At 35.8% G+C, this 27,551-nt stretch overlaps 1 protein-coding gene across 15 annotated transcripts in view; it reads left to right on the top strand.

Moving 5' to 3' along the window:
• Positions 1-25,621, top strand: part of QKI (QKI, KH domain containing RNA binding) — a 166,979-nt gene extending 141,358 nt beyond the window's left edge. For 4 of the 15 annotated variants that reach the window (XM_072830302.1, XM_072830237.1, XM_072830313.1 and 1 more), the window contains 4 exons: positions 7,019-7,106; positions 8,670-8,945; positions 11,702-11,776; positions 15,845-25,621. In XM_072830302.1, the coding sequence (XP_072686403.1) occupies positions 7,019-7,106; positions 8,670-8,945; positions 11,702-11,776; positions 15,845-15,861 (456 nt within the window). In that variant the 3' untranslated portion in view covers positions 15,862-25,621. Of the gene's footprint in view, positions 1-7,018; positions 7,107-8,645; positions 8,946-9,660; positions 15,260-15,844 lie in introns of those variants that run through there. The other 11 variants (XM_072830278.1, XM_072830215.1, XM_072830287.1 and 8 more) reach the window with 8 other exon arrangements.
• The last annotated feature ends 1,930 nt before the right edge of the window (positions 25,622-27,551 follow it).

Genomic DNA, 27,551 nt, shown 5'->3' on the forward strand with positions numbered 1-27,551 from the left:
TAACTGGTCTCTAATCCTACCAAGCCCCAAATAGTCCATTCACAAAATAACAGAATGTGCCTTTAAAGATGGATTCTGGGGATCCCTGGGTGGCGCAGCGGTTTGGCGCCTGCCTTTGGCCCAGGGCGCGATCCTGGAGACCCGGGATCGAATCCCACGTCGGGCTCCCGGTGCACGGAGCCTGCTTCTCCCTCTGCCTGTGTCTCTGAGCCTCTCTCTCTCTCTCTGTGACTATCATGAATAAATAAATAAAATCTTTATTTTTAAAAAAAAAAAGATGGATTCTGTTACTTTCTCTCCTGTATAAAATCCTCTATTTAAATTTCAGTTATATTCTTTGTCAGACTTTTCTTTAGCAGGCAGGGCAGATACAAGTGGTGATTGATATTATTTGCAAATGACGTATCAGATAAAGGGCTAGTTTCCAAGATCTATAAGAACTTATTAAACTCAACACCAAAGAAACAAACAATCCAATCATGAAATGGGCAAAAGACATGAAGAGAAATCTCACAGAGGAAGACATAGACATGGCCAACATGCACATGAGAAAATGCTCCGCATCACTTGCCATCAGGGAAATACAAATCAAAACCACAATGAGATACCACCTCACACCAGTGAGAATGGGGAAAATTAACAAGGCAGGAAACCACAAATGTTGGAGAGGATGTGGAGAAAAGGGAACCCTCTTACACTGTTGGTGGGAATGTGAACTGGTGCAGCCACTCTGGAAAACTGTGTGGAGGTTCCTCAAAGAGTTAAAAATAGAACTGCCCTATGACCCAGCAATTGCACTGCTGGGGATTTACCCCAAAGATACAGATGCAATGAAACGCCGGGACACCTGCACCCCGATGTTTATAGCAGGAATGTCCACAATAGCCAAACTGTGGAAGGAGCCTCGGTGTCCATCGAAAGATGAATGGATAAAGAAGATGTGGTTTATGTATACAATGGAATATTCCTCAGCCATTAGAAACGACAAATACCCACCATTTGCTTCAACGTGGATGGAACTGGAGGGTATTATGCTGAGTGAAGTAAGTCAATCAGAGAAGGACAAACATTATATGTTCTCATTCGTTTGGGGAATATAAATAATAGTGAAAGGAAATATAAGGGAAGGGAGAAGAAATGTGTGGGAAATATCAAAAAGGGAGACAGAACATAAAGACTCCTAACTCTGGGAAACAAACTAGGGGTGGTGGAAGGGGAAGAGGGCGGGGGGTGGGGGTGAATGGGTGACGAGAACTGAGGGGGGCACTTGACGGGATGAGCACTGGGTGTTATTCTGTATGTTGGTAAATTGAACACCAATAAAAAATAAATTTATTAAAAAAATACTAAAATTTTTTATAAACTTTGGTCACTCTTTATTTTCTCTTTTCTGTACTAGTTTCTTGTTCAGCCTAGTGAATTAATCATGTACTTTTTTCTCTTATGTTTGGAAAATCTTCTCCACTCATTTTTTTTAAGATTTCATTCATTCATTCATTCATCCATTTATGAGAGAGCATGCATACAGGGAGAGGCGTGGGAGAGGGAGAAGCAGACTCTGCTGATCAGGGAGCTCAGTGTGGGGCTCGATCCCAGGACCCTGAGATCATGACCTGAGCCGAAAGCAGACACTTAACCAACTGAGCCACCCAGGTGCCCCACTACTCATTATTTTAAATTTGCAGAAAGGAATCTGCTAAAAAAAAAAAAAAGAAGAAGAAAGAAAGAAGAAAGAAAGAAAGAAAGAAAGAAAGAAAGAAAGAAAGAAAGAAAGAAAGAAAGAAAAAGAAAGAAAAGAATCTGCTTTTTTAATGTCAGTGAACAAGTTCACTTTGCAAGGCATTGTGTGCTATAGGAAGATTGGTTTCATTGGTTATTGGGTAATTTATGGATACAAATTACATTAGAAATCTCCTAAAAACCACATGAAAAAAATAGAAAAGATGAGATAGTATGTGGCTATATGATTGAGTTTCCCAAAGGGAGCAACATAGACTTAGGAAAATGATACCATTATGTGTGGATGTGGTTAGAAAAGAATATATCCTGGAGAGAACAGTGATGTGAGCTATCAAAGTATGCAGAGTATGCTTCTGGACAGGATCTTGTATAACATGGGGGCAGAAAAGCACAAGTTGGCTTCTAGGGAACAGCAGGCAGATGATTTTGACTAATGTAAAATATTTGCAAATAGGGCTGCCTATAGATGTTATTCAGCGCCTTGATTGCTAAGATGGAGAGTTTGGGCTTTTCTTACAGGCAAATTATTTTACTGATCACATTTTAATGGTTTGGAAATAATATATTTGCTTCAGTTCTCTATTGTAATTGATTACTTTGTTGTGGAGTTTTTTTAATGTGTACTTTATAAATTTAAAGATGCCAAATAAAAATGATTTTCTTCATTTCTTATGGAAGGTCTTCAATGAATTCAAAAGGTAATTCCACCTAGGGGCACTACATACTGGAGAAGGTATGGTAAGGACTTTAGATCAGGTACACTGGGTTGGAAGCCAGTTTTGCAGTGTGACCATATGCAACATTGGATAGGCTACCTAACCTAAGCCTCAAGGACAACACAGTACCAGCGCCATAGATGTGTTATAAAGTGTAAATGTTTAGGTGATGAAAATCTGATACCTAGTTTTAATAAGGTATAGCAGTGTGTAAATCATTCTATTTTAAGACCTGTGCACTCTCACTAAATATTAACCATGCTCTATTTCTCTTTAACATAGCTATTAAATACAGCTGTTAACACAGCTGTACATTACTATAATGTATGCATAGATTATTTATACAGATTCACAGTCTTCCATAATCGTAAACCCCAAAAAGTTCAGAAAAGTATGTTTATAATCTATCCTACCGAGTGTATTTTTATGTTTGTCACAGATCAGATTATTCTAATGTTCCTCCAGACCCCTTAGGATGTTAGGTAATCCTTGGTATAATATCTTTATATAAGTCTGAAAATTTTTAAAATACTTTATGATACTACAGGTTTTAGATAATGGGGTAGTGGACTTGTAGAGAAGTCAGCAGCTGTTTGTAATATTTTTAAACGTTTATGTTTCAAAGGTATGTAATTCATAAAGTTTCAGTAACCTTTACATAATGTTTTCCATACAAAATATGAGGGAAATATTCATTTATCTTATGACCCAGCAATTCTACCCATAGGTGTGTATTCAAGAACTGAGGGGAAAAAACTATATTCACAAAAAGACCTTGTGTAAGAATTTTCACAGTGGTTTTATTCACAATATCCAAAAACATCCCAATGACCATAGCATAAGAATGGATAAATAAATGAAACACTACTCAGCTGTCAAAACAAGTGAACTACTGACACATGCAACAGTATGGGAGAGTTTCGTATTATAATGCTGAGGGAAAGAAGCTGGGCACACAGAGTATATATACTCTGTGATTCCATTATATGAAATTCTAGAATAGGCAAAACGAGTGATAAAAATCAGATCGGGGGCAGAGGGTGGGGAGGACCTTGAGTGAGAAGAGGCAAAATGGAACTTTCCGAGTTGATAAAACTGTCCTGGGCCTTGATGTGCGTTCATCAAAACTGATTGAGTGTTGCATTTAAGATCCCAGGATTTCACTGCATATAAATTATATCTTGGTTTTTAAAATACAGAGCAAATACTTAAGAAAAGAGAAGTTATAAAGTTCTAGATGACCACTTTGATTCAGCATTATAAAATACCCATTTGTGACCTGAGGTTCGGTTAAGAACAGCTTCTTTTGTTACAGAAGGAAAAGTCAGCTTTCCATCTCTCTAGAAGTGTTTGTCCCTGGGCCAGCTTCTACAAAAAGGCCTTTTGAAATGTCTAGAATTGAGATGTATAATTTCAGGATGCCATATTTGATCAGCTTTTCTCTTTGAGAGAAGAGGAAACATCAAATAAACTCCTAATATGAAGCCTCGCTGGTAGAAGCTCTAGGGCCTTTGGACTGTAGAAGAAACTTAGAAATTATCTAAGAAACCAGCAGATTATCTTATCTGAAGTTAAATTGAGAGAGATGGCATATACCTTCAGCATTCAGGCAGGTATATAATGTCAAGTTTCATTGACAGAAACAGGAAAAGAAGGTTGAATAAACCACTTCTGTGTTAGAATAATTCTATATGAACTCTGTAAACTCTTGAGACACAGACAGCATCATGCTCTGTGAGTACAGAATGGTGGGTGAGGTGGGGAAAGTGCTGAAGATGCCAGAGTGAAGCTTATTCTGGATGAGACCGCCAGGTTTTAATTCCAGCTTTGCCAGCTCAATTCTGTGCTAGGAGGTGTTAGTGTGGCCTGCCATAATGTGATGTAATCCAGTGTGCATACTGTAGTTCATAATTTGTGAATCCCCGTGCCCTCCAGCAATGGCATTGTGGCATACTCCGCTGCTGCTGCTGCTGCTGCTGCTGCGTGAAAGCTGTGCTGCCCTGGGTTTTATTCTGCCCTTGGGCAGGGTAGGGGGAGGTCGCTGCTGATGACACCACACCTCTTTTTCAAAATCCTGCACCCTGTTAAAGGCACACATACATTCATGAACCCTGATGTGCGCATATGTATTTCTTCCATCATCTTTTTCTTTGGCTCTCTCCTGGGTTTAACACTGCATCCCTAGCTAAAGAGTGTGGTTATATTGTTATCCAAAAGGAATAGTCGGGTAAAACGCGCTCCATCCAGTACTTCTTCCCTCTACAGCATGTCCCATCACTTCTTCCATCTTTATTTCTAACTCTTACTTGATGACGTTTTCAAACATGTACCACTGTTTTACTGTTGAAAGTGACTGAAGGTAGACCTATTGCTTTTTCTTTAGAGTATAATTTATAGACTTCTGGTATTCTGTTATTATATATAGATTTAAGTTTGGAATGACTTGATGAGTTTTTAGTATCACTAGTTTTCAGGGAACAAGTTTAAGGAGTTTGGGTTAGGTGTAATGGGTTGCTAATGTGTCCCTTTTGTTGCTGATGCTTATTTTTATCATTAACTAGTAATTGCTACAGCTTTCAAAGAAATTCTACTCACTTTATTCTCTGTCATCTTTGCACAAATTCATAGGGGTCAAGGAATACAATTCCATAAGCATTCAGGTATCTTCTCTGTTTTCTCCTACAACATGGGTTTTTGAAAAGTTGGCAGTGTGACACCTTACACTTTGTCTTCGTGGTGTTTTGACTCATCTTTTAATTCTCTACTGAGAATTTAGTTTAATAAAACCCAATTTAGCAGTTGTGTTTAACTATAAATTATAGTGCCCTTTTTGTTGGTGTAGTACCAAAGACAGAGTTTTGTGTATCATTAACAGTTGCGGTAGAAAGGAAGGACAGAGAAGCTTGTCATCTGATCCTGCTCCTTTCTGAATCAGGCCAGAAAAAAAGTGTCATTGGGTTACTTTGTTTTTAAATATTAAGTACTGAGGATTAGATAATGCATAAAATAAGTTAGTAGCACATAATTCGATTTCTACAGCCATCTTCAGGCATGAACCTTGGTAAGATGGACCATTATCTACTACTTTCTTTTGCTGTAGCTGATGCTTATCCTCTAGGATTTAGAGATTTAAGGTTTGTAGATAAAGTTAAGGATTTTTCTTAACAATGATTTAAAAGTCCTAGCAAAGATAACTTTTGGGACAGGGTGAATGGGAATATAAGCAATTATAAATAAGAAATAGACTATTCTCAAGGAGCTTACTTTGGTAGTGTTAGTATACATGAAACTATAAATCAAGGTAGAAACAGTATAATCTAAGGATGGACCTTCGAGAAGGTAGCATTTAGATTGGAGTTTGCAGAGATTAGGTAGGATTTAGAAAGAGGGTAGAATGGAGTGCAGAGGAGCATTCAAGATGGAGGGGTGGATAGGAATATGCACAGAGATGCGTAACAGGGAGTGGTTTGATTTGATTTATAGCATAAGATATGTGTAAAACATAACAGAAGATTAATTGCTTTAACTTGAGAAGATAATTTGGGCCCAGATTCACAGATAGCTTAAATGGTTTATATTTTTAGATAGTAAGAAACTGTGAAGGGTTTTAAGACATGAAAATCTGAAGGAACATTAAGAAAAAAAGTTATGTTTTATACAATTAATCTTGTCATTGTACAGATTGGAGAACAGATACTATTAACATAATATTGTAGTAGTTTTGGTAATACACCAATAATGACTAGAAGAAGAGTGATGTGACAACAGTAAATGGAAAGGGTAGAGCAAATCCAAGGTAAATGGAATGGTCAGAGACAATCCAGGTTTTTTAAGCCTGTCACCGTTGCATAGTTATTAAGAGCTTTCACTTTTGAATGCCTTGTGGCTTGGACAGTGGTAATACTACCATTCTACCATTCTAACTTGGCCCTAAAGGTAGATTTGCTTTAGAATGGTAGTATTTACTAACTGAGGAAGGGAGGAATGTTGGCATAAAAGAGCAGAATAAATATTCAAATTTTAGAAATTCTTATGATTATAATTTTATTAAATTTTCCATTTTGGAAAATTAAACAGAATTCTCACATATGAATACCACCATCATGTTATATGTTTAAAATACCAGTTTGGTGGCAGAGTGAGGGAGGTTGCTTGGTTTTTTGTGGGTTGTTCCCCCCCCCCCCCCTTTAATGATCACATTGAGTTTTTGAATCTTCTACAAAATGATAGATCCTAAAGAGAATAAATGTACTGTATTTAATCTTAACTAATATTTATTCCATTTAGCACAGCTTTTGGGGGAACTTTAATAAATCAGTGTAGTTTACATAAAAAATTTCCAAACAGAAATGTAGCTAGTGGCTACATGTTGAGAGAGTATCCTTTGTATCAGTACGTCAGCACCTTTTGGTTCCCTAATCTTTCCTTCCTCCTCCCCCCACAATTGAAGCAGGTGGCTATAGTCCCATAATCCCTATTTTAAGGCTGGTGAGTACATATGGCTGTGATGTGTACAGACCATCTTAAGTGCTTACTACTACTCTTGTGTTTTCCATGTATAGGCAGAGGGAGAAGACAGCCTGAAGAAGATGCAGCTGATGGAGCTTGCAATTCTGAATGGCACCTACAGAGATGCCAACATTAAATCACGTAAGAATGAGACTGAGGTCCATGGTTACAGCTGAATCAATTATTTTGTCCACAAACCTTTTCTCCTGTTGGCAGTGCAGCACACGAGCTTCACACTATGTGAAGAGTCGAAATAATTATCACTTAATAAGGGACTCACAGTCCCATTTTTACTGCTTTCATGAATTGGGGACAGTCTCCTTTATTTGATGCCAGCATGTCTAAGTTTGGAGTTTATAAACTTTTATTATTTCAATGATATTTCAACTTCTAAATTTAAAAGTTTCGGGAAATTTCCTATTCTTTTAACTACAGATTTAAGGCTTCGAGCTTATTGTTATATTTATGCAAAAGAGAAAATAATTTTTAGACTTTTTTTTTTAAAAGCTGATTTGGAATGTATATGAAAGCAGTGACCCTTTTGTCGAATTCTGTCCTCTCACCATGCTTGCTAATGTTCCCCTCCGGTATTTTTCTCTGTTGATTTTGTATATGAGCTGAATTCACAGAGAGCAGTAGATGATACTGTTTTAATCCCATTTTTCCTTTAGATATATCTGTGGACGCTTCCTAAACTTGAAGAGGATTGCTTTTTTTATTTTTTGAGGCAGTTGAAGGTTTACAGTTCTTTTAATGAACGTAATTATTTAAATTACTAGTTTTTTGTTTTGTTTTGTTTTTTTAAGAACTAGAATTTTTTTTTTAAGATTTTATTTATTTATTCATGAGAGACACAGAGAGAGAGAGAGGCAGAGACATAGGCAGAGGGAGAAGCAGGCTCCATGCAGGGAGCGCAATGTGGGACTCCATCCCGGGCCTCCAGGATCATGCCCTGAGCCGAAGGCAGACGCTTAACCGCTAAGCCACCCAGGCGTCCCAAGAAATAGAATAGGTGTCCAAAATAGAGGCAATTTACTAGATTCAGAAGTGGTTACTTTACAAATATTTGGCTTTAATTTATTCATGAGAATGAGTATATCATTAATAGTCTTATGCTTAGGAATGGGACATTTTTTATATTGTTTTTTGTATGAAGTTCATACAGATGCAAGAAGTTTATATAAATAAAACTAGTCGTTGGCTAACTTAATACAGTAAAAATTATTCTTTTTTTTCATTTGAAACTTAAGTTTTTCTTTAGAAATATACCAAAGCTGTATTTCTATGGACTCCCAATTCCAAAATTTTTTAACTTCTTTTAATGCGAGTATTTCCATGTGCTTTTGCATGTACCTTTAGTCTCAGGAGATCTTAAAAACACAGATATATCAAATACATGAACTAAATATAACCTATTTTAATGGTCTCATTCTTTTTTTTTTTTTTTTTACAGTGGCTTGTTAATTTTTGCACATTTATTCTTAATCACACTGGGAAAGGGGAAGCTGTTTGCATTTGATCAGTGTGCTTTGGCATTTTGTGTGATCAGCGCATGTACTAATGATTTCCTTTTATTTTTCTTCTTTCCTGCTTCTCCTTTCTTTTTCCTACTTCCCTCTCATTTTCCATATTTTATACTGCTGTCTCTACACTTCTCCTACATTTCTTTGCTTACTGTAGCAGCCCTTGCCTTTTCTCTTGCAGCAACAGCCCAGGCTGCTCCAAGGATTATCACTGGGCCTGCGCCTGTTCTCCCACCAGCTGCCCTGCGTACTCCTACGCCAGCTGGCCCTACCATAATGCCTTTGATCAGACAAATACAGACCGCTGTCATGCCAAACGGAACTCCTCACCCGACTGCTGCAATAGTTCCTCCGGGGCCCGAAGCTGGTTTGATCTACACACCCTATGAGTACCCCTACACGTTGGCACCAGCGACATCCATCCTTGAGTATCCTATTGAACCTAGTGGTGTATTAGGTAAGTTGTTCTCCCTGTGTGGCTGGCAGTTTATTTCTTCATGACTTCTGTGCTTCAGACTTTGAAATGATTATATCCGTTTTGGAGAGGCAAGACAAGTTTCCATTAGGAAGACAGAAGCCTAAAGTTTGTTTTATTTCAGCCTCTCTTAATGGCTCCCTTTTTAAAGAATTGCACCTTAGGTGTGCTCAGATTCTCTTTGGTAACTCAGATTCACTTTGAGTAAATCAGCTATGAACACTTAAACGGAAAGTACTTTTCACTTTTGACATCACTGAGGTCGTTCTGAGTTTGGCCTATCCCCTCCATTTGCTCCACTGCCCACAGTTAGATTCCTTTCGTCTCAGGGAATTAGTTGGTTGTCATCTAAATTTTAAATTTCTGTGTGGAAATATTTTGAGATCTTTTTTATAACTGCTGTTATTGTCTGTGTGTTTTCTAATATTTGTGATCACGTAAATATGAAAGAGACCAGGTAAATTAGTTGGATTCTTCAGCTTCTCAGTTTTTCTCTCTTGAAGTTATTAGTTAATGTCAAACATAAAAGAAATTCCTAATTTCAGTAGTACAGTATGGAATTGATAAGTAAATACCAAGTCACTGTTTTAGAATCACCTTTGAGGCAAAAATTAAGATCATAGTATGAACGCTTGGTTTTACATGAACAAAAAGTGGTGTGCTTGAAAAAGACATTACTGATGCCTTTTTTTTATAGAGTGGATTGAAATGCCAGTCATGCCTGATATTTCAGCCCATTGACTTGCTGGATGAAGGACTAGAATACAGCAGCTGTTATAACACGACCAGTCAATGTGGGACAAACTGTTTCCGTGCTGCCCCTTTGTTTTACCAGACAGAATATGAATACTTTTTTTCCTTGAATTGTATATGACCTTGGTGCTGCATGCATGCTGTTGACTCTTAGGACTTTGATCTTTTAAGGTTTTTTTTTTCCAGCATTAATACTGATCTATAAAAATTTGAAAGTCTTTAATGAACCCGGACACTAAGATTTAAACTTGAAAATTCATTGTTCAATTAAAGAAAGCCACAATGCTCTGTATGTTATCTGTGTGTGTGCATGCACTCAGGTGCCTTTTGTTTCATGAGCAAATACATTTTATTGTACATGTTTTCCGTTTTATCTCTAAATCATTGTATAAAGTATCATAAGTCAGAATTTATAGAATTGTTTATGAGAAGCTTGTTTCTGTTGCACATTTCTTGAAGCATTTTTAAAATAACCTGTAACCTGTAACCTGTTTACGTCTTCCTTTCTGTTAACGCTCTGTCTTGTGGCCCCATGCCTGCTCCTTTCCCCAGAGCTCCTCTCTGCTGCACGCACAGCGTCTGTTCGAGGAGTTGGTTGCTTCCTGCAGGGCTGGCACTCTTAGCCACCAGCTGCTGTTCCAGCACTCTCAATGCAAGATCTCGCTGATTTTGCCTCGTGGAATTCTACTTGTATAAGATTAGTTTATCTAAAATGAAAAAAGGGGTGATGGACCAGTTTACTGCTTAGAAACAGCAAGAGGCACTGCAGTTTCTCATTTTAAGCAATGTGTTTTTTGTTGTGTTGGGAAATTTTTATTTGTAATAATTATTAGACTGACAAATTAAAAGCAAAATATATACAGATACCTAATTGGCATTCATAAAATGAATAATAGTACTAAATGATCAAAATCCATTATCAATCCTGTTTCTCGCTTTGCCACCTAAGCAGTAAAACGTGACATTGAGCACTTAGAGAACTGAAAAAAATTATTTCAAATTCCTAAGTTATAATAAATTTGCACACAGATAACATGCATGATATATATCAAGTCTCACATCATATTATTTTAAAATAAGCAGTGCCCTTCAAAACAGATGCAGACATGTGTGTTGGTGGTAGTGAGGAGATTGGTATTAGCATCAAATCTTCATTGATGACTAATTTTTAATTCCCTTCCTTTTATCTTTAGGTATGGCTTTCCCAACGAAAGGCTAAGAATTCAAGAACGGTCTTAACTGAACCCTCATCAGATCTGAATTTAACAAATGCTTAGTCTCAGCAGCCTCCGGGGGTGGGGTGGGGGGGAAAGCTTAGCCTAGCAGTCAGTGACTTACTTGCACTTTTTGCACACTGATAGAAAGTAAAAGTATGTTATTAATTTGGTTTAGTCTGTAATCTTACAAAGTAACGGTAATTTATAAAGGAGTGTATAGTAGTATACTGACTGCTAAGTGTACTATACTGTTTGCTTTACTAATCACCTAATTCATTGCAGTTCATACTTATTGACTCAAAGTTTAAAACCACAATCTGTAGGCTTTAAGAATTGCTTTTAAACCTTTTTAAGTGATAAACTCTGGAAGTGGTCTTAAGGTTAGCAAATAATTGTCAGTATTAAACATGGCATTATTTAAGTGGTCCTGCTGCAAGAAAGGCACTTCAGTGAATATGTGACTAGTAAAGCTTAAATATGTTTGGATCTAATAGAATTCATGAAATACTGTAACTTGGGATTGTGAATGAATGGATAAAATAGGTTAAGGCCAAGATGTTTGAAATGAATGCAATATTAATAGACGCATATATACACAACATACTATGGTTAATTTTAAAACTACTGTGCCTTAACGTGTTTCTTAAAATGAAACTTTTGTAGTAAATGAACATTTGAAATCCATTTTGATAAACCTGCTGTTAATGTTTGTTTTCTTTTCCCTTGTGAATGTTTCTAACTTTGTCTTGGTAATTGCAATTTAACTAGGTGCGGTGGCTACTAAAGTTCGAAGGCACGATATGCGTGTCCATCCTTACCAAAGGATTGTGACCGCAGACCGAGGTTAGTTTAGTTCTGCAGTTCTTGTTTATAAGAAATGCGTTTGGTGTCCATAAAATTTGCAACACCACACCTGATGGAAAAATATAACTGCTTACCTGCACACCATTTCTTTTCTTTTTCTAAATTTGTCATAATTGACAGATTTAAGGGTTGGGATTTTTCTTTTCTTTCCTTATCTATCTTTTTCCTTTTCTTTTCTTTTCTCCCCCTCCTCCTGCCTGTTTTTGTTTTTGTTTTTGTTTTGCTCCCTTCATATTTTAACTTATTAAATCCTATATTAGTATGTACTGTGATTTATTCCTACTAAAACATAAATTAGTCCATTTGGGGAGCTAGTAAATTGTGATATTGCCTTAATTATTTTTCAGTCATAATTTTTGCTAAAATTTACCTTTTAATTGTTCTGAAAAATTGGGTTGGTTTTGCAAAATGAACTAAGCGGATGGTGCTTTAATGAGAGAAGTAAAGGAATATATGCCTCCTGTGTCCTTGTGGAGAAAACTGAAGATTTAGTTTCCATTTTCCTTTTTAATAAGATATTTGAGCCACTGTGTAAACATGAGGTTATACATGTCAAGTACTTAGCTGAAATCAACAAAGTAAGGACTGTGAAGATAACTTGATGCAGTTGGATTTTTTTAAAATATAAATGAGAAAATCAATTCCCTTTTATTCTTACATTCTCTTGCCAAAATGGATCCTTTGATTTTTGTCATTTGCTGCTAAAATACATTATCTGAAGGTAAACTATCTCTTAATGTTCTGTGGAGACATGAATCCAGCTTTGAATATTTCCTCTTTGACTAACCTGTGACTGGAAAATAAGTCTTCATTTTTCTCCTTTTCAACATTTGTGATTTGTGTCCTATATATGCCCTTGGACCCTTTTATAAATTATTTATGTTTTTGAGGAGTGATATTTTCGGTTTATTGACATTGAATTGCTTTCTAAGTTTGTCATCACAGGGTAAGAATCCAAAGCAAGGTAGAAAAAGATTTTTATCAAGCTTTTATTACGGCACATTTATTACTTAATAATTAAATTGATTGAAGTCTCTAATAATTAGTGGGAAAAGTGATGGAATTTACACTCCTGTCCTCCATCTTCTATGAACTTATGAACGACCTACCTGCTTCTCATGGTTCTCCTGAACACTGATGGTAAATAAATACTGGACACAGCTGTTGTCCACATCAGAATAAAATACTTTCCAAAGACGGTGATGATATTTATTTAGCATCATACATAATTAAAGAGCCTTGAATCGAAGACATGTAACTAATGCATATGTTACTTGTGATTATTCAGTGCACAAAATAATAGGCCCCAAGCTCAGTGATGATCTGTGACAATAATGCACCTTGTAGGTGTGTCCTATACAAGTGTATGCATCACCTTCTTGCAGAACATGTCTCCTAGTGAAGGAGGTGATTTTTTTAAGTCACTTTAGATTTAAGGAAATCAGATAATTCCATGAATAATTTGAAGCTTTTTTTTTTTTTTTACATTGTTAATGTCTGAAATAGTTTGAAAGAGTATTTTAAAGTAGATTTTCTTCTATTAACCTTTCCCTTCCTGCCCCTTTTAGGAGATTTTTCATAATTTTGTTTTAAAGCAATAATAATTGGCTACTCAATGCTGCAGTGCCTTGAGATAGTTGAAAATATTAGAGAGATTTTATGGTGTTTGGAAATAACAACACATTCCATGCATGGCTCTTTTGTAGTTATATGTGTTTTTGAGTAGTCTTGTCACTTTTATTCAAAATGCAATGTCAGCAAACCGAAATGCTACCTTTTTTATTTTCTTTAAAGAACAGAATACTTGTATACTGCTGTTACTATCACTGTATGCACTCATTGGGTCTAAGGGAGATGTCTGAAGTCCTTCATTTAAATTATTTTATGATACTACTGTTTTCTCTAGTTTTGAGGTTTTTTTTTTTTTATTTTTGAAGGGAAGAATAATATAAGCATCCATTTAATGCAAGGAAACTCAGCCCTTGGACATATAACCATGTAATCTTTTATAAGTATTTAGAGTACTGCATGGTTGACAAATATATCTAGTTCTTTACTAAAAATAAACCCACTTCTACATCTATTTCAAAACTGAATTTGAAGCCTGTAAAAGACCAACTGACTTTTTAGTTGTGATGAACTATTAAGTGATTTTGCACGGTTGACACACCTGTGTGTACTGTAGGAGGCCAGGACTTGGCAGAGGATGTGTTCTAGGTGTACTGGTATATATATATAAGTGGTAGTTTGCATTGTTTATATATTCCACACACAAAAAAAGCATAATCAGAATTTTTCTGAGTACTGATTTTATAAAAACCATCATTTACCTAATTTGTATAAGAAACTTAATACAATTTTAATCAAAAATTTAAGTAATATCAAAAATGCTTTAAGATTCTGTATTTCGGGAGTACTTCCTGTGAAGTGGTATGACTACATCGTGTTAAATATTTATTTTCTTCTTTAATTTTGGAATAGCAGTTTTTATTTTAAATAAAATTCCACTTATTTTTTAAAAATTCAGGGAGGATTTGGTCACATTGAAGATACAGTATTTTTGTAGTATTTATAAACTATCCTAAATGATAGACTCTAGAAAGCATTTTTGTTATATGAAAGTAAACCAGTCCATTATATAGTTCATTTAAAATAACTCTGTGAACATTATACCTACTGGGTTATGATTTATGAAGTGGCATGGAATCTACCTTTGCACTGAATAGTTTTCATTCACATCTCCTCTGCCTTAGTCACAATGCCAACAGTACAGAAAATTCTATCAAACCTCAGAATATAGCAGAAATAATTAAGCTGTTGAATGAGTCTTAAAAATCATACTACTGTTAAGTGGACCAAGTTTGGTGAAGCAGAATGTGACAGAGGTTGATTATAAGGAAGGAACAACTCAAGGACACTGGGGACGATAACTTTCCACTTGAGAACTACTTTATGTTTTACTGTAATTTTTTAATTTTTTTTTGTTCTGTTTGTTGTTTTGCAAAAGAAAATAGTATTTACAGGTGGCTTCTTTTAAAATATAAAATATAAAGCAGGAATGTATATGAAATGTCAGATTTTATTGTATTTGCAGAGTATTAGCTTTGAAATTGAATAAAGAAAGCTGTTTGTAGTTTTAAAATGCCTTATTGGTATCAATTAGAAATTTCTTCTATTTTTTGATGTACTTAGAGCTTTTTGAGTATAGAATTTTAAATGGCAGGATTTTACAGTGTTTACATGCAAGTGCATTTTATAAGTGTTCTATATGTGTAAAATAGTATTTTCAACTGGAAAGTGTTGGCTAGCGCAGAAGGCCTGGCCTTTTTCTGGTTCCCATGATGTTGCCTACACTGCTAGACTACAGTTTAGTATTGCTTTGTATCATAAAGCCAAGAAATTCCATGTTGTTTGTAAATAGAATAATTGAAAAAGCAATAAACATTTATTGAACAAAAGAAACCTTGTTTGGCCCAGAGTTTATGTTGAACCAAATTGTTCACAGAAATTTAAATTTCTTTAGATTCATTTCTGTTAATCATCAGTTATTAATAATCACATCCATCATTAATAGTTGCTTTAATGCTTGCATCTGAGAGAATACTAATGCTTAATAGCAGTCAGACACTGATAACTGCACTGACTGTTCCAGAATTCTGTATATCAAACCTATTCATTGTTGTTGTTCTCCAATTTCCTTCATTGACTGCTACTAACTATTAGTTGTTAGTTGTATTTTATTTCTATTTTTTCTTGTTAACCAGTTTTTTTTTGTTTTTTGTTTTTTGTTTTTTTTTGTGGGAGTGGGCTCTTCTTCATTTGTTCAAATCATGATATGAAACTGTCATGATTTTTATTGTATTCTGTAGATGGTGTCAATCAGTTTGTCAGAATTAAACATGCTTTTTTTTTTATTAGTTGTGATTAGTTTTTCATGTTGTCATTAAGCCGTCACTAGCTGAAACTAATCTCTTCTCTATCTTTTCTTTTCTTTTTTTTTTTTTTTTTTTTTTTTTTTTGTTTTGTTTTTTGTTTCTAACCACCCAGCCGCCACCGGCAACTAACCTATGACCTTCTGACCTCTGAACTCTTCACCCAATGATGACCTGACCATGCCTGCCTGCTGATCAGTTAACTGGTAATCGCCTTTGCTTGCCTGTCGTCAGTGCAGCGAGCTGAGGCACTTGTCCGTTCGTCTTACCATCTAACCAAACAAAAGACAAAGAAATTGTTGTCCTCCAACTCAGCTTTTGGTTTTTCTTTCTGTTTGGGTGAAAGTGATTCTAGAACCTGCACTGAATAGTAGTAAAGCAATAAGGCCCAATTCATCCCACAGCACTGATCATCTTTTCATGTCCTACCCTAAGCGAACGGTAAGAAGGCCTCACTTCAGAAGGGGAGACAGATGGCCCTTAACTACTCAGTGACAGAGGCAGTTACTGTGAGAGACTTCTAGGAACCTTCTTCTCATAGCGAGTCACAGCTCTCTGAATGTACTGTGTGATGATGCATCATGCATGAACCTTTGGTCAGGGATGTCATTGGTGAAGTGATTTCAAAAAGTATTCAAAATTTGATACGCTCTTTAGTCACTACAGTGCCCTCAAAGGGCAGAAGTTGCAGCCTTTTTTATATTGCCTGCCAAAATTTGAAGTATTAGAAGTGTGCCATGAGAGATAAAACAAGGAATTTTGAGAAGTAATGCAAAGAACAAAACTGCAACACTATTTTTAAAAAGATAAATATCTGAGTTAAAATTACTGAACCTTTATTTTACAACCTCCTTTAAAAAATATATGAGAACAAGGTACATGCATTATGTGTCACATTACTGGGCAAACTGTTCAAATATTTTTTTTAAACCTCCCTGTATAGAAAAAAAAATCATTAAGGATGTAAAAGCCATGCTTGCCTATTTGCTGTATACATGTAATGAAATTGTAGATAAAGTGTTAGTGCATTGAAACAAATGAACAAAAAGTAGATACTTTTACTATACAAGGGTGCTGGTGCAGAAAAAATATATATATTTTTGGAAATGTAGCATTTTATACTTTCAAGTGTTATAAAAAAAAAAAGAAAAAGAACAAAGAAACCCTTTATTTCATTAAATGATTTTTTCTGGTGGTTGTCAAGAAACAAAAGACCAAAAGAGCCTTTTTGTCTTTCTTTTTTATTTTTTAAGTATTGGAATAAGTCTAAAGAAAAGAAAGTGCCTTATTTTCCTTCATGGTCATTTAGTCAAGTGTCTTGTAAGATCAGCTCCTCCCTCAGAATACAAGTTAATGCATGTTACTCAGTCGCCCGCCCAGTATGTGAAAGATTTGAGGGGAGACAAATGAGTTGATGGTTTGAATTATATGATTTTTGCCACGTTACCTTGATACAAATTTGCCAAATCTGATACTGTGAAAAAAATTTGATAACTTTTCTAATGTCTGACAAGTTTTAAAACATCATTCTTTTAAAATCATAATCGAGTGCTTTTGGTTATTGTGATATTTAATGTTAGCCCACAAGGTTCTGAGATAAAAAATTATGTGTGATCTGAACATCAGTTTACAGACAAAAGTAGAACTTTATTTTATTCAGAGAAAGAGGAGTGTGTTGCATTTTTTCTTATTAAATTGGAAATAATAGTATTCTTAGCAAGCTTTTTCACAAAAATGAATCTTTGTGATTTTCATTCTGGATAACAGTATTTTTTAATGGCCCAGATTTAATCAGACTGCTTTCTGCCATACCAAATCACTTGGGTAGTCCATTTCTTTGGTGGTTTTAGTAACCTAAGTCTCCCCCTCCCCAACCCCAAACCCCACACTTTTTTTTTTAACTTTAAGAAAATGAGAACTGGCAATAATTGTGCATATAAATGCTCAACTACATATGAGTTTAAGTTTCCAATTTCTCATGAAATTCATTTAGTTTGGCAGTTGAAGTGATTTGTGCACAGAGCCAACTATATCTAAACACTTAAGTAAATAATCCTTAACTGCTCAGTACCGGATGTGGCAAATATCAAGTGGCAGTGGATCCCCAGCTTATCAACTCATTCCCTCTTGCATACCTTCACAGCTTCACAGTCAAAGGTCAGCAGTAAGCTCAGTAAGCACCTTCGTGGTGACCTCCTCCATCATCTTGTCTCACTTGGAAACCGTTTTCAGTTTATTTACTATGCAATAGACATTCATTGTTTTGTATTCAGCTAGCGTTGGTTTAATGTGCCACTGCTTTGTCTTTCTGTTACACATACAGTTGTTTTGATTTATTTACAATATATGCTGTGCCATTTTGATTTTTATTTTGTTTGGTTGGTTGAATAAATTTGCGACACTCGAACACTTGAGGTGATAATAGTTTAACAACAGTACCAGTATTTGATCCAGTTTCATCTCAACTATGTTATACCTGGACATTTTAGATGTTTATCAAAGGTCTTTTATGGGGAAGAAAGTAAATGTATGAAATAAACGTGTGACATTTATGAGTAATGTTGGCTCTGAACAAACTTTTGAAAACTTAGTTGATAAAATTTTGGATCAACTGAAAAAAAGCATGACTTTTGAAATCTCTGAATGCCTTGGTTCTCAGTATTATCATTCTTTATTGAATTTATTTCTTATTAAAATATGTAGTTTTTAAGACTTCTTTTCTGACAGTATTATGTAATTTTTTAGTGTGGGTAGATGGGAGTGTCGCTTGTATGTTACCGTACAGCTGACATGTATTTTTGTCAATTCTTTATTATCTTAGTAGTTTCATGCTATGTATGTATCATAACCAACCTATTGCCTATGAGAAACATGTAAGATAATGTATTTACAGCCATTGTTACAAGTTTATAATGTATTTTTCTATCTTGTTTTATATGTATGTTATATAACATTCAAAAAGAATTTTTTTCTTGATTGAGAAAAGGATACAAAATGCAGAATCCACAATTTTGATAACTGAAAATTGCCAATTGTTTTGCAGTACTTTATTATATTGGGTGTCTTGTCTTTCTTGGGCTTTTAGTTAGCTAATGAATGAATACATTAGACACTTTTGGGTTTTAGTTGGGATTTTACATAGCTTGCATTTTAATTCTTTGGTTCTTTGCTGTTTCTATTAACCCATAGCATTATTTTAATAAATGTTATAATACCAACCTACTAACTCTGGACTATGTCTGTTTATTAACCTTTACGTGTTTAATTAAAATAAACAAATAAAGAGAAAAGAATGTAAAGTCTTGAGTTACTGGACTAACCCTGAAGAACGTGACCACAGATAACATAGCGTGACTTGTTTTTATGTTGTTTGTCAGCTGACAATTGCGCACACTACTGTTAAAATGGCTTTGGTTATTCTGGCCTTTTACCTTGGGTGGGGCGGGGTAGGTGCCAGTAGAGATGGGAACAAAGTAGCATTGGTTTGAGGCAATCTTTTCTAGTCTTGCCACTTGCCTTTCAGCCTCTTGCGTTACTAATTTCACACTTTTCTTATTTTTCCTTCTCCAAAATAATCACTGTCTGCTCACAGCATAAAGAGTAAAGAGATTTGTTGTGATGATATACCCCCCAAAACCAGTTTGATTCTTTGTTGAACCATTTCTTTTCATTTCTATTAAGTATTTTATGGTCACATTATAAAGCAAAGAATCTGATGAGGGTTTGCCTTTATTCACATTTGTGTTTTAATTGGACATTTTTCCTTTATATAATGTTGAACTGTTTTAGTCACTGTTCCTGTTGGGGGCGGGTAGGGTGGAGTGGGGGAGCTCAGCCAGGTAAAGCCAAAGGTAGAGTGGCTCTGTTTCTCATGACAGTCCAAAGTAAGCCATTTATAATGACCATGCACCCCACTTCTCTGCTCTCATAACCCCTGGTGAGAGATGAGACCATATCCTTGAGTTTTCTTGAGGTGTTCTTTCTCTCTCACCCTCTTCCAAAATACAGCCAGAATACTCCATTAATACAGAAGTTTAAAGGAAAATGACAATGGCATTTGAGAAGTCATAGCATTTCTTGCATACAAGTCGATTTTAGATTTATTAAATACCTTAGTCTTTTCTTGGCTGCAACTTAGGTAAATTGACCTCCACATATGAATTATTTAATTCTTGAGGTACATTTTTTATTTCACAGATATTGGTAATTTCCTTTTCTGTGAAACAGTTCTCCTGGTTAATAAGTTCTCAGGATGAATTTTTATGTTTGTAAATAATGGCTTATTTTTGTAAATTACACTTTTTATTTATTTTAAAGTTCTAAAACTTGGGGCTGAAACGAGTTACATGTTATAAAAGACATAACTATACTGATAATGTTATTAACCAGAGTGTCAAAATACTCCCATATTTATATATTTCCATAGTATATCTACATAAATGAATTACATAAAATAGTGATAACGGGTGATTTAATCATTATAGAGATTAGTCGTTTGGATCAAACATATAGTTGTTTCTCGGATGGGGGGGTTGTGTATTACTGTTAGGTAGAGCTTTAATATGCTACTATCTCAAATGTTCTCATTGCTATACAGTTCATATATTATTTTGTAAGAATTTGAGGATGTCTGTCAGGCTGCTAATCTATAAGTCATCATGGTACCGTGGCACTTAAATTGATGAATTTTTATGCAACTCACTACACATTCTCTGAAGCCTTATGAATGCAGTCTCATCTCATTTTCAGCTAATGGTACTTCATGTATAAGTATGTCATATTGTCACCTTTTATGTTGGAAAAGTTGTAAAAGACTTTTAAAAAGGTGAAAAGAGTAGTACAAATCCCATTTTTATGCAAGCTGTAATGGTATTAAAAATGAAACTACCAAAATCTTATAATGATAAAATGCTAGTCCGTTTATTGTTTTATACTGTCGTTTGACAAGACAATTGAAAGTTAAGCTTTCAGTCGAGAAGTTGGTAAAATTAACGTACTTAATAGTTAAGCATGTTTTTCTTAGGGAAAATGTCAGGAAGAATGTAGCATGAAAGTAGATACACACGCCCTAGTGCAGTAGCTCCACACAGAGGAGAGTCCACTCAGAGGAGCAGGTGAAGCACCCTGTTCACAAAAGCAAGATGTGCACGTTTATACACAAAGTAGGTGGTTACGGTTTTCTTAAAAAAAAAAAAAATGCTAGATACAAAGGATCTAAATTTTCTAGTGCACTTAGAGCAGACAATAGGTTTAAATGAAATTGGTCATTACCAAATCAAGAATCTTCTTTACCAGTGACGTCTAACACTTTCATATCCTATATGACAGTTCAGGGTTTTTCCAGTATTTTTTTTTTGTTTGCTTGTTTGAGATAAAAGGTCTTTATTTCTTGATAACAACTAGCTATTACAGGATTTCTAGCAAGTGATTTCAGTAGAACGAAGTGTAATGCTGTATTATGATGTTATTTAATAGCAAAAATAACTCGGAAAACTTTTCGACTCACAAACTTTCTAAGAAGTACCGAAGGCAGTTTTTAATGTTACAAATTTCCCTAATGCCTTTATTTAAAACTGAAAGTTGTTAAATTTTACAGGCAATATTTTTAGAAATATTCATATGGTACATATGTAATTTTGTGGTTTCCTTCATAAGTTAATTTGAAATACCTTTGTTATAAAGAGACTTTAAAATTATATGCATACCTGGTACTCAATGCTGAATCAAACTGGTCCACCTAAGCATAGTACTCTCCTTTCTGTGTTTCTGCTGCACTAATTGCCAGGGGCGGGAGAGGAGGAGGAAGAATTAATTCATAGTAGAAGTGAATGGTAGGTGCAGCAAAAAGCAACACAATGTTGATTGCGCATTGATTATGATTTTTCTGTCCTTGGTAAAAGACATCGCCTTGTGGAAAAAGCTCTGCTCCCAGGGTAAGAAAAAAAAAAAAAGAAACCTATATATTTAAAATGCTATTGAGAAGTTTTGATTACCAAATATATCTTTTATGGTTTATACTGTAGTGGTGTGTATAAGACATTTAGAACTTGTGGAAATTGTATTTAGAGAGAAAAGTTTGAATAGGTCTCAGATCACATGTGAATGGAGAACCACGTATGACTGTACATGAAGTGCAATAAACCAACTGGAAAAAGTGCATGTGCTTCATACTCTCAAGCCAACATGCAGCTGAAAATGCTGCTTGTGCTCCCACCAATACACATCAGAATAAAGGACACACGTTTTCGTTTTTAGTTTATGATGCTTTTAACACGATTTAAAAGAAAATAATCTGACCTGGAACTCTATCACTTAACTGGAAGGTGATCATAATATTTGCCTTGACTTCAGTGATTACAAACAGGAAATCAATAAATAGGCTTTTAGAAAAGCTCCTCAGTTGGATATATGTACAAACTAGTTACCATTTCTAATTCGGAAGTAGGTACAATTTGTAGACTTTAGAAGTAATGCATTCTCTGTGGTAGCCATCAAGCTGAAAATGAGTAATTTTGATACTCCCTTTAAACTGAACACTCCCCAGTTCAGACACACTCCCAACTACCCTTGGTAACACAACTAACTGTTGATTTCCTTAATCCTGTCTTGCTTTAATTTTTCCCCCTCAACTCCCTAGTTCCTGTTGGTATTTGAGCTTGCCTCTCCAGATCCAGAATATTAATTCTGCATCAAACTAGCTTCTCAAAAGGTAGAGTTTGTAAAGCAGGTTTTAATGTTTTTCTTCTTGGAAAAGTCATATGAGTATATTTCTAAATTAATAAAAATTGTTAGTCTATACATTCATACATGTATTAATATTTAGTTAGGAATTTCTATTGAGTGAAGGTGGTAGGTGACATTTGGGTTTCCTTCCTAATGTAATTTTTTATAATTATCAGCTACCTCTTTATGTGGTCTTGTTAGAAGACAGTTAAACTAATGGAACATTTAACAATTATGTTAAAAAATATTCCACACGTAGAAGAAAACACCAGTGCTAGTTTGTGATCACACTTTTCCAGAAAAATGTGTATTAAAATTAGTACACACCATCTTAAATGTGCTTATTTGTACGTGTGTGCAATAAACAGTTTCAGAGAGCCTCTCAAAATTAGGATGAAAATGTAACTATTGTTCTGTTTTTTAATATGCTCCTGTTACGTAACTGGATATTACTTACACTCTGGTTACTTAACTGGATACTTAAGGAAAGTCATGGGAAAGAATGGTTAAGATCAAATACTAAGGAAAATATTTGCAGATGAATCCACAAGGATTTTCTTGCAGAACTGTTGGAGTTGATACTAAAAATTTCATGATCATTCACTTGAATGAATAAAATAACGTTATGCTTGAAACCTGAATTTTGAAAGCTGCTCTTAATCACAATGTTTTAAAGTTTGTCTTATAAATTAAAACCGAGTGGTAGTCTAAGTGGAAAGTTGCCTTGAATACATTCTAATTAAATGATTTATGTTAATGAATGATGCTTTTGCCCATTGTTTTCTCAGGTAAAAGCACTGAAAAATTGTTGAAAGCTTAAACTTAAGATTTCCAGATGGCAGGGAAACAAAATTTGAGTTCAGTGGGTGGCGTGCCTATGAAGACACTTACCTAAGAGCTCAGGTCTCAAATTGGAATGTCGGTAGAAAACCAGACTCACAAATGGAACATACAAGTGCCCCACCCTAAACTTGTGCAGGCGTCAGTTGGGATGGGGGTGTTAGCCATAAAGTTGGGATTTTAAGTCAAAGATAAAAATGAAACCGGGAGAGCCCTACAACATCTGGAAACAGTCTGTCATCACCAAATTATCAGTGTCAGTTCTAAAACGAATTAGGGTACCTCCCATTGCTCTTGGAGAGCATGACAGAAGCAGCCTGGCATGGGGACACACACAAAAAATGTAGTTTTAGGTACTCCAAAGGCCACTGCATTTTACTGAGATTCTATACGAGTGTTTGACAAAGACTTTGTACCATTCAAGGAAAATCACTGATGTGGACTCCCCCCAACAGCCTGTATGCCATTAAACTAATAATTACCAAAAAGTCCTCATATATATCTTAACTCTTTCAAAGAGGAGTTAACCCAAAATTTTCAAAACTGCTTGTTGCAGTTTACTAAGGATTCTCCATCTCTGTCCTTGCCTCCATTTAGACACTTCAGAGTATAAAGAAAAGTTGAATCACATGGCATAGATGGAGCTAAAACTAGTGAGAGGTAATCTCCAGGGGGCATAGCTTCTTTTAATTATTGGAATAACATGTGTAATATTTTTATCTGTAGAACTCCACATCCGAGCAAATATACAATGAACTGTAGCCAGCAAGACTATTATTACGGGAAATACTGGGAAGCTCGCTCTGTCCTTGCCTCTGTAGCCCCTAACTCCAAAGAGAGTATACTTTCAGGAACGCATCGGACCAAGCAAACAAAGGAAAAACATACGTAGATTTAAAGTATTTGCAAACTGAAGAAATGAAGTTGGTCAGCACGCCAACTCCCATTTCTTAAGTGGTTTTTTTTTTTTTTTTTTTTTTTTTTTTTTTTTTTTTTTTTTTTTTTTTTTTAAGATTTTATTCATGAGAGAGCCAGAGACATAGGCAGAGGGAGAAGCAGGCTTCCTGTGGGGAGCCCGATGGGGGACTCGATCCCAGGACCCCAGATACATAACCTGAGCCAAAGGCAGATGCTCAACCACTGAGCCACCCAGGCACCCTTAAGTGTTGTTTCATTTGTCATCCTACCAGACCCAAAGGCGATGACATGACTCCACTGTGAGGTCTGATCCTCTGGAGCCATTTGCTCCCTGAGAGTTGGGTAACAGTGTCACCCAGTGAGCCATCTGAGCAGGTGGAAAGAAATGCCTTCCCATGAGTGTGTCCAGGGGGCTCTCTTTTTCGGTCTGCATTACTGCCTATTTTCCCTATGAAAATTTCTTGTGTAGAAACTTTGTAGAGCTGTGGCAATGAAATTAAAATTCCGAAATCCCAGGGGGCAGTTTATGGGCTGGATATTAGAAAAGTTTGTTGTGGTACCAAATCGTGTAACAATGGGTTTTAAAACCAAATATTAGATTAAAGACACTATAGAAAGTATCCCATGAGGAATCATGTCTGTCTCGTGTTTTACTCATATTGATGAATACCAGCCTCGCACTCAGTGCCTAACTGGATCAGACACATGGGGTTAAGATGCTACAATCAGTATATGATTCAATAAAATCAGTGACTTAAAATTAACAAAAATAACCATTTCTTTGTATATCAAAATGCATTAAAACCAAACTTGTGCATAGATTTTGTTATCCAGAGTGCTAAAGCCATGTAATAAAGTAGATTAATGCTATAGAGTCAGAAACCAAGAGAAACCCTCCATGTCCTTTCAAAAATGCTCCCCTGGTGACCTGTTTGGGGGATTTTGCTGTTATTCTAGTTACTGATAAGTCCCAAATATGTGGGCGGGGCAGACAGCATTATAAGAAATTTCAATCGAAGACATCTTTCATTGTACAAGAAATTTTTAGAAGCAAAATTTATAAATGTTTTACTGCCACCCTTAAGTTATGATAGTCAAACAAAACAGCTATGAGAAATTTAAAGGTAAAATATTGGTGAATCGCCACAAATTAAAAACCATGGAGATAAGTATATACAGTGTGTATGCTGTGCGTTGATTTTTTAATTTGTGTTTTGGAGCAGCATAAGCCTGCTTTCCGCAGTTGCACTGTGGGCTTCTGTTGCCAAAAGCATCCAAGTGTCAAAAAGCTTGGTGTATTGCAAACCAAACTGGAAATGTAACCTGCTCCTTAGGATCTTCCATGCTTTGTCAACAGGAATATAAAAACTGTGCATTCGTTGTCAAAATAAAGATTTCTATTCCACATCTATGTTATGACATACCAAGTTAATTTGGAATATGTGTGTCTACAGAGATAAATTAATAGTTTTAATTAAGGCTGCTCGATCAATCAGAGTCCTTTTTCTATGCTTCCTTTTATCATAGGAATGTTACAAATAAATAGAGGCTGCTTTATTTTATTCATTTAAAACACTGGTGATTCTGGGAAGATGTTTTTGTTTTGTTTATAGCACACTTTATTCTTTCAAGCAGTTCTATGCTCACAGGAAAATTGAGCAGACGGTGTACAAATTTCCCACGTTGTGCTATCTGCACACTTGCACCGCTTCCACCACTGTCAGCACCTTGCACCAGACCCTCACATTGTTACACCCTGTAAAGCCCAACTGACACATCGTAATCCCCTCTAATCCATACTTTTAACATTAGGGTTCACTCATGGTGGTGCATGTTCTAGGAGATTGGGCGAATGTATGATGGCATGTGTACATCATTATGGGAGCATACAGAGTACTTTCACGGCCCTAGAACCCCTTCTGTGCTCCACCTTCCCCCAATCTCTAGCAACCACTCATCTTTTTTACCATGTCTATGGTTATACTTCCCCCGCCTCCCCCCCACAATGTCTTGTAGTTGTTTCATACACTATCCAGCTTTCTCAGACTGGCTCCTCTCACTTAGTAAATATGCATTTCTAAGTTTCCTCCATGTCTTTTCATGATTTGATGGCTCATTTCTTTTTAGTGCTGAATAATACTTTGTTGTCGAGATGTAAGCACAGTTTATCCATTAACCCTTTGAAGGACATCTCGGTTGTCTTCATGTTTGGGCAATCATGAATAAAACTGCTCTTGACATCCGTGTCCAGGTTTTTGTGTGAACATAAGTTTTCACTTATTTGGGTAAATACCAAAGAGCACAATTGCCGGATCATATGGTAAGAGTATGTTTAGTTTTGTAGGGAATTGCCAAAGTGTCTTCTCGAGTAGCTGTACCATTTTGCGTTCAGAATGTCCTAGAAGGGCGATGATTAAGGAGGCAGATAAAAATATATGTATAGGAATTTCAAAACTGAACCATCAGTTACATTGTTTCATTAGACAAATCCAATTTAGAACTCATGCTGATTTATTAAAATTCCAAATATGTCCAAATGAAGAACTTTCAAAATCGCCAAGCTGTTTTATTCATGCAAGAAATACTTATGTGCTAGGATGATTGTGCTGAATACCATGCCTGGCCCCTGACAGACAAGAATGATGATACAGTTCTTGGTTCAAACAGCTCACAGTCTGGGACTGGGGAAGACAGACTTAATATAAAAGTAGTAAATTAATTATCCAGCCTATAGAACAACAGCATTCCAAGCCTCAGTTCTGTGCAGAGTATCTAGTACATTTTATGATTCTCTCTGTGAAAAAGGGAGCTAAGGGTCTGCTCATGGGAAAGATGGCTGCAGTATTTTGGCAGAAAGTTTCACTCCTTGGCGTAGCCACATTTGAAGTAACCCCATTTTGTATAAGCCTATCTCACTGAATTACTATCCAACAATATATCTTCAAAAAAGTGACTCCGTTTTGATTGTTCAGTGTTGGGGTGAGATCCCATTTGTCCTCAGCCACCTTTGACTTCTGTTGAGAAAGATTTCTCAGGCCCAAGCATGGCAGCTCCATCCTGACTCTCCACATCCTGGGCACCTTCCTGGTCTCCTCTGGACCCATAGCCAAGCCCTAGTGTGATGTTGCTCTACCAAGGTGGAATGCCTGGGGCCCTCGTACTAACCCCATTACCAATCTCTGAAATCTCTCTCATTCCCCTGGGATGCAACTTAATAGTAACTTTGAAATTAAACAGACTTCCATGGTCATTGTCTGAAAAGAGGAATTTTATCTAAAAAGGGCAGTCTTGCATTTAATCTTGGGAATATATGTGCCTTTAGAGTATGATTATTCTTTAAG

This window comes from Canis lupus, chromosome 1, assembly GCF_048164855.1.
Source record: "Canis lupus baileyi chromosome 1, mCanLup2.hap1, whole genome shotgun sequence".
Classification (NCBI taxonomy): Eukaryota; Metazoa; Chordata; class Mammalia; order Carnivora; family Canidae; genus Canis; species Canis lupus.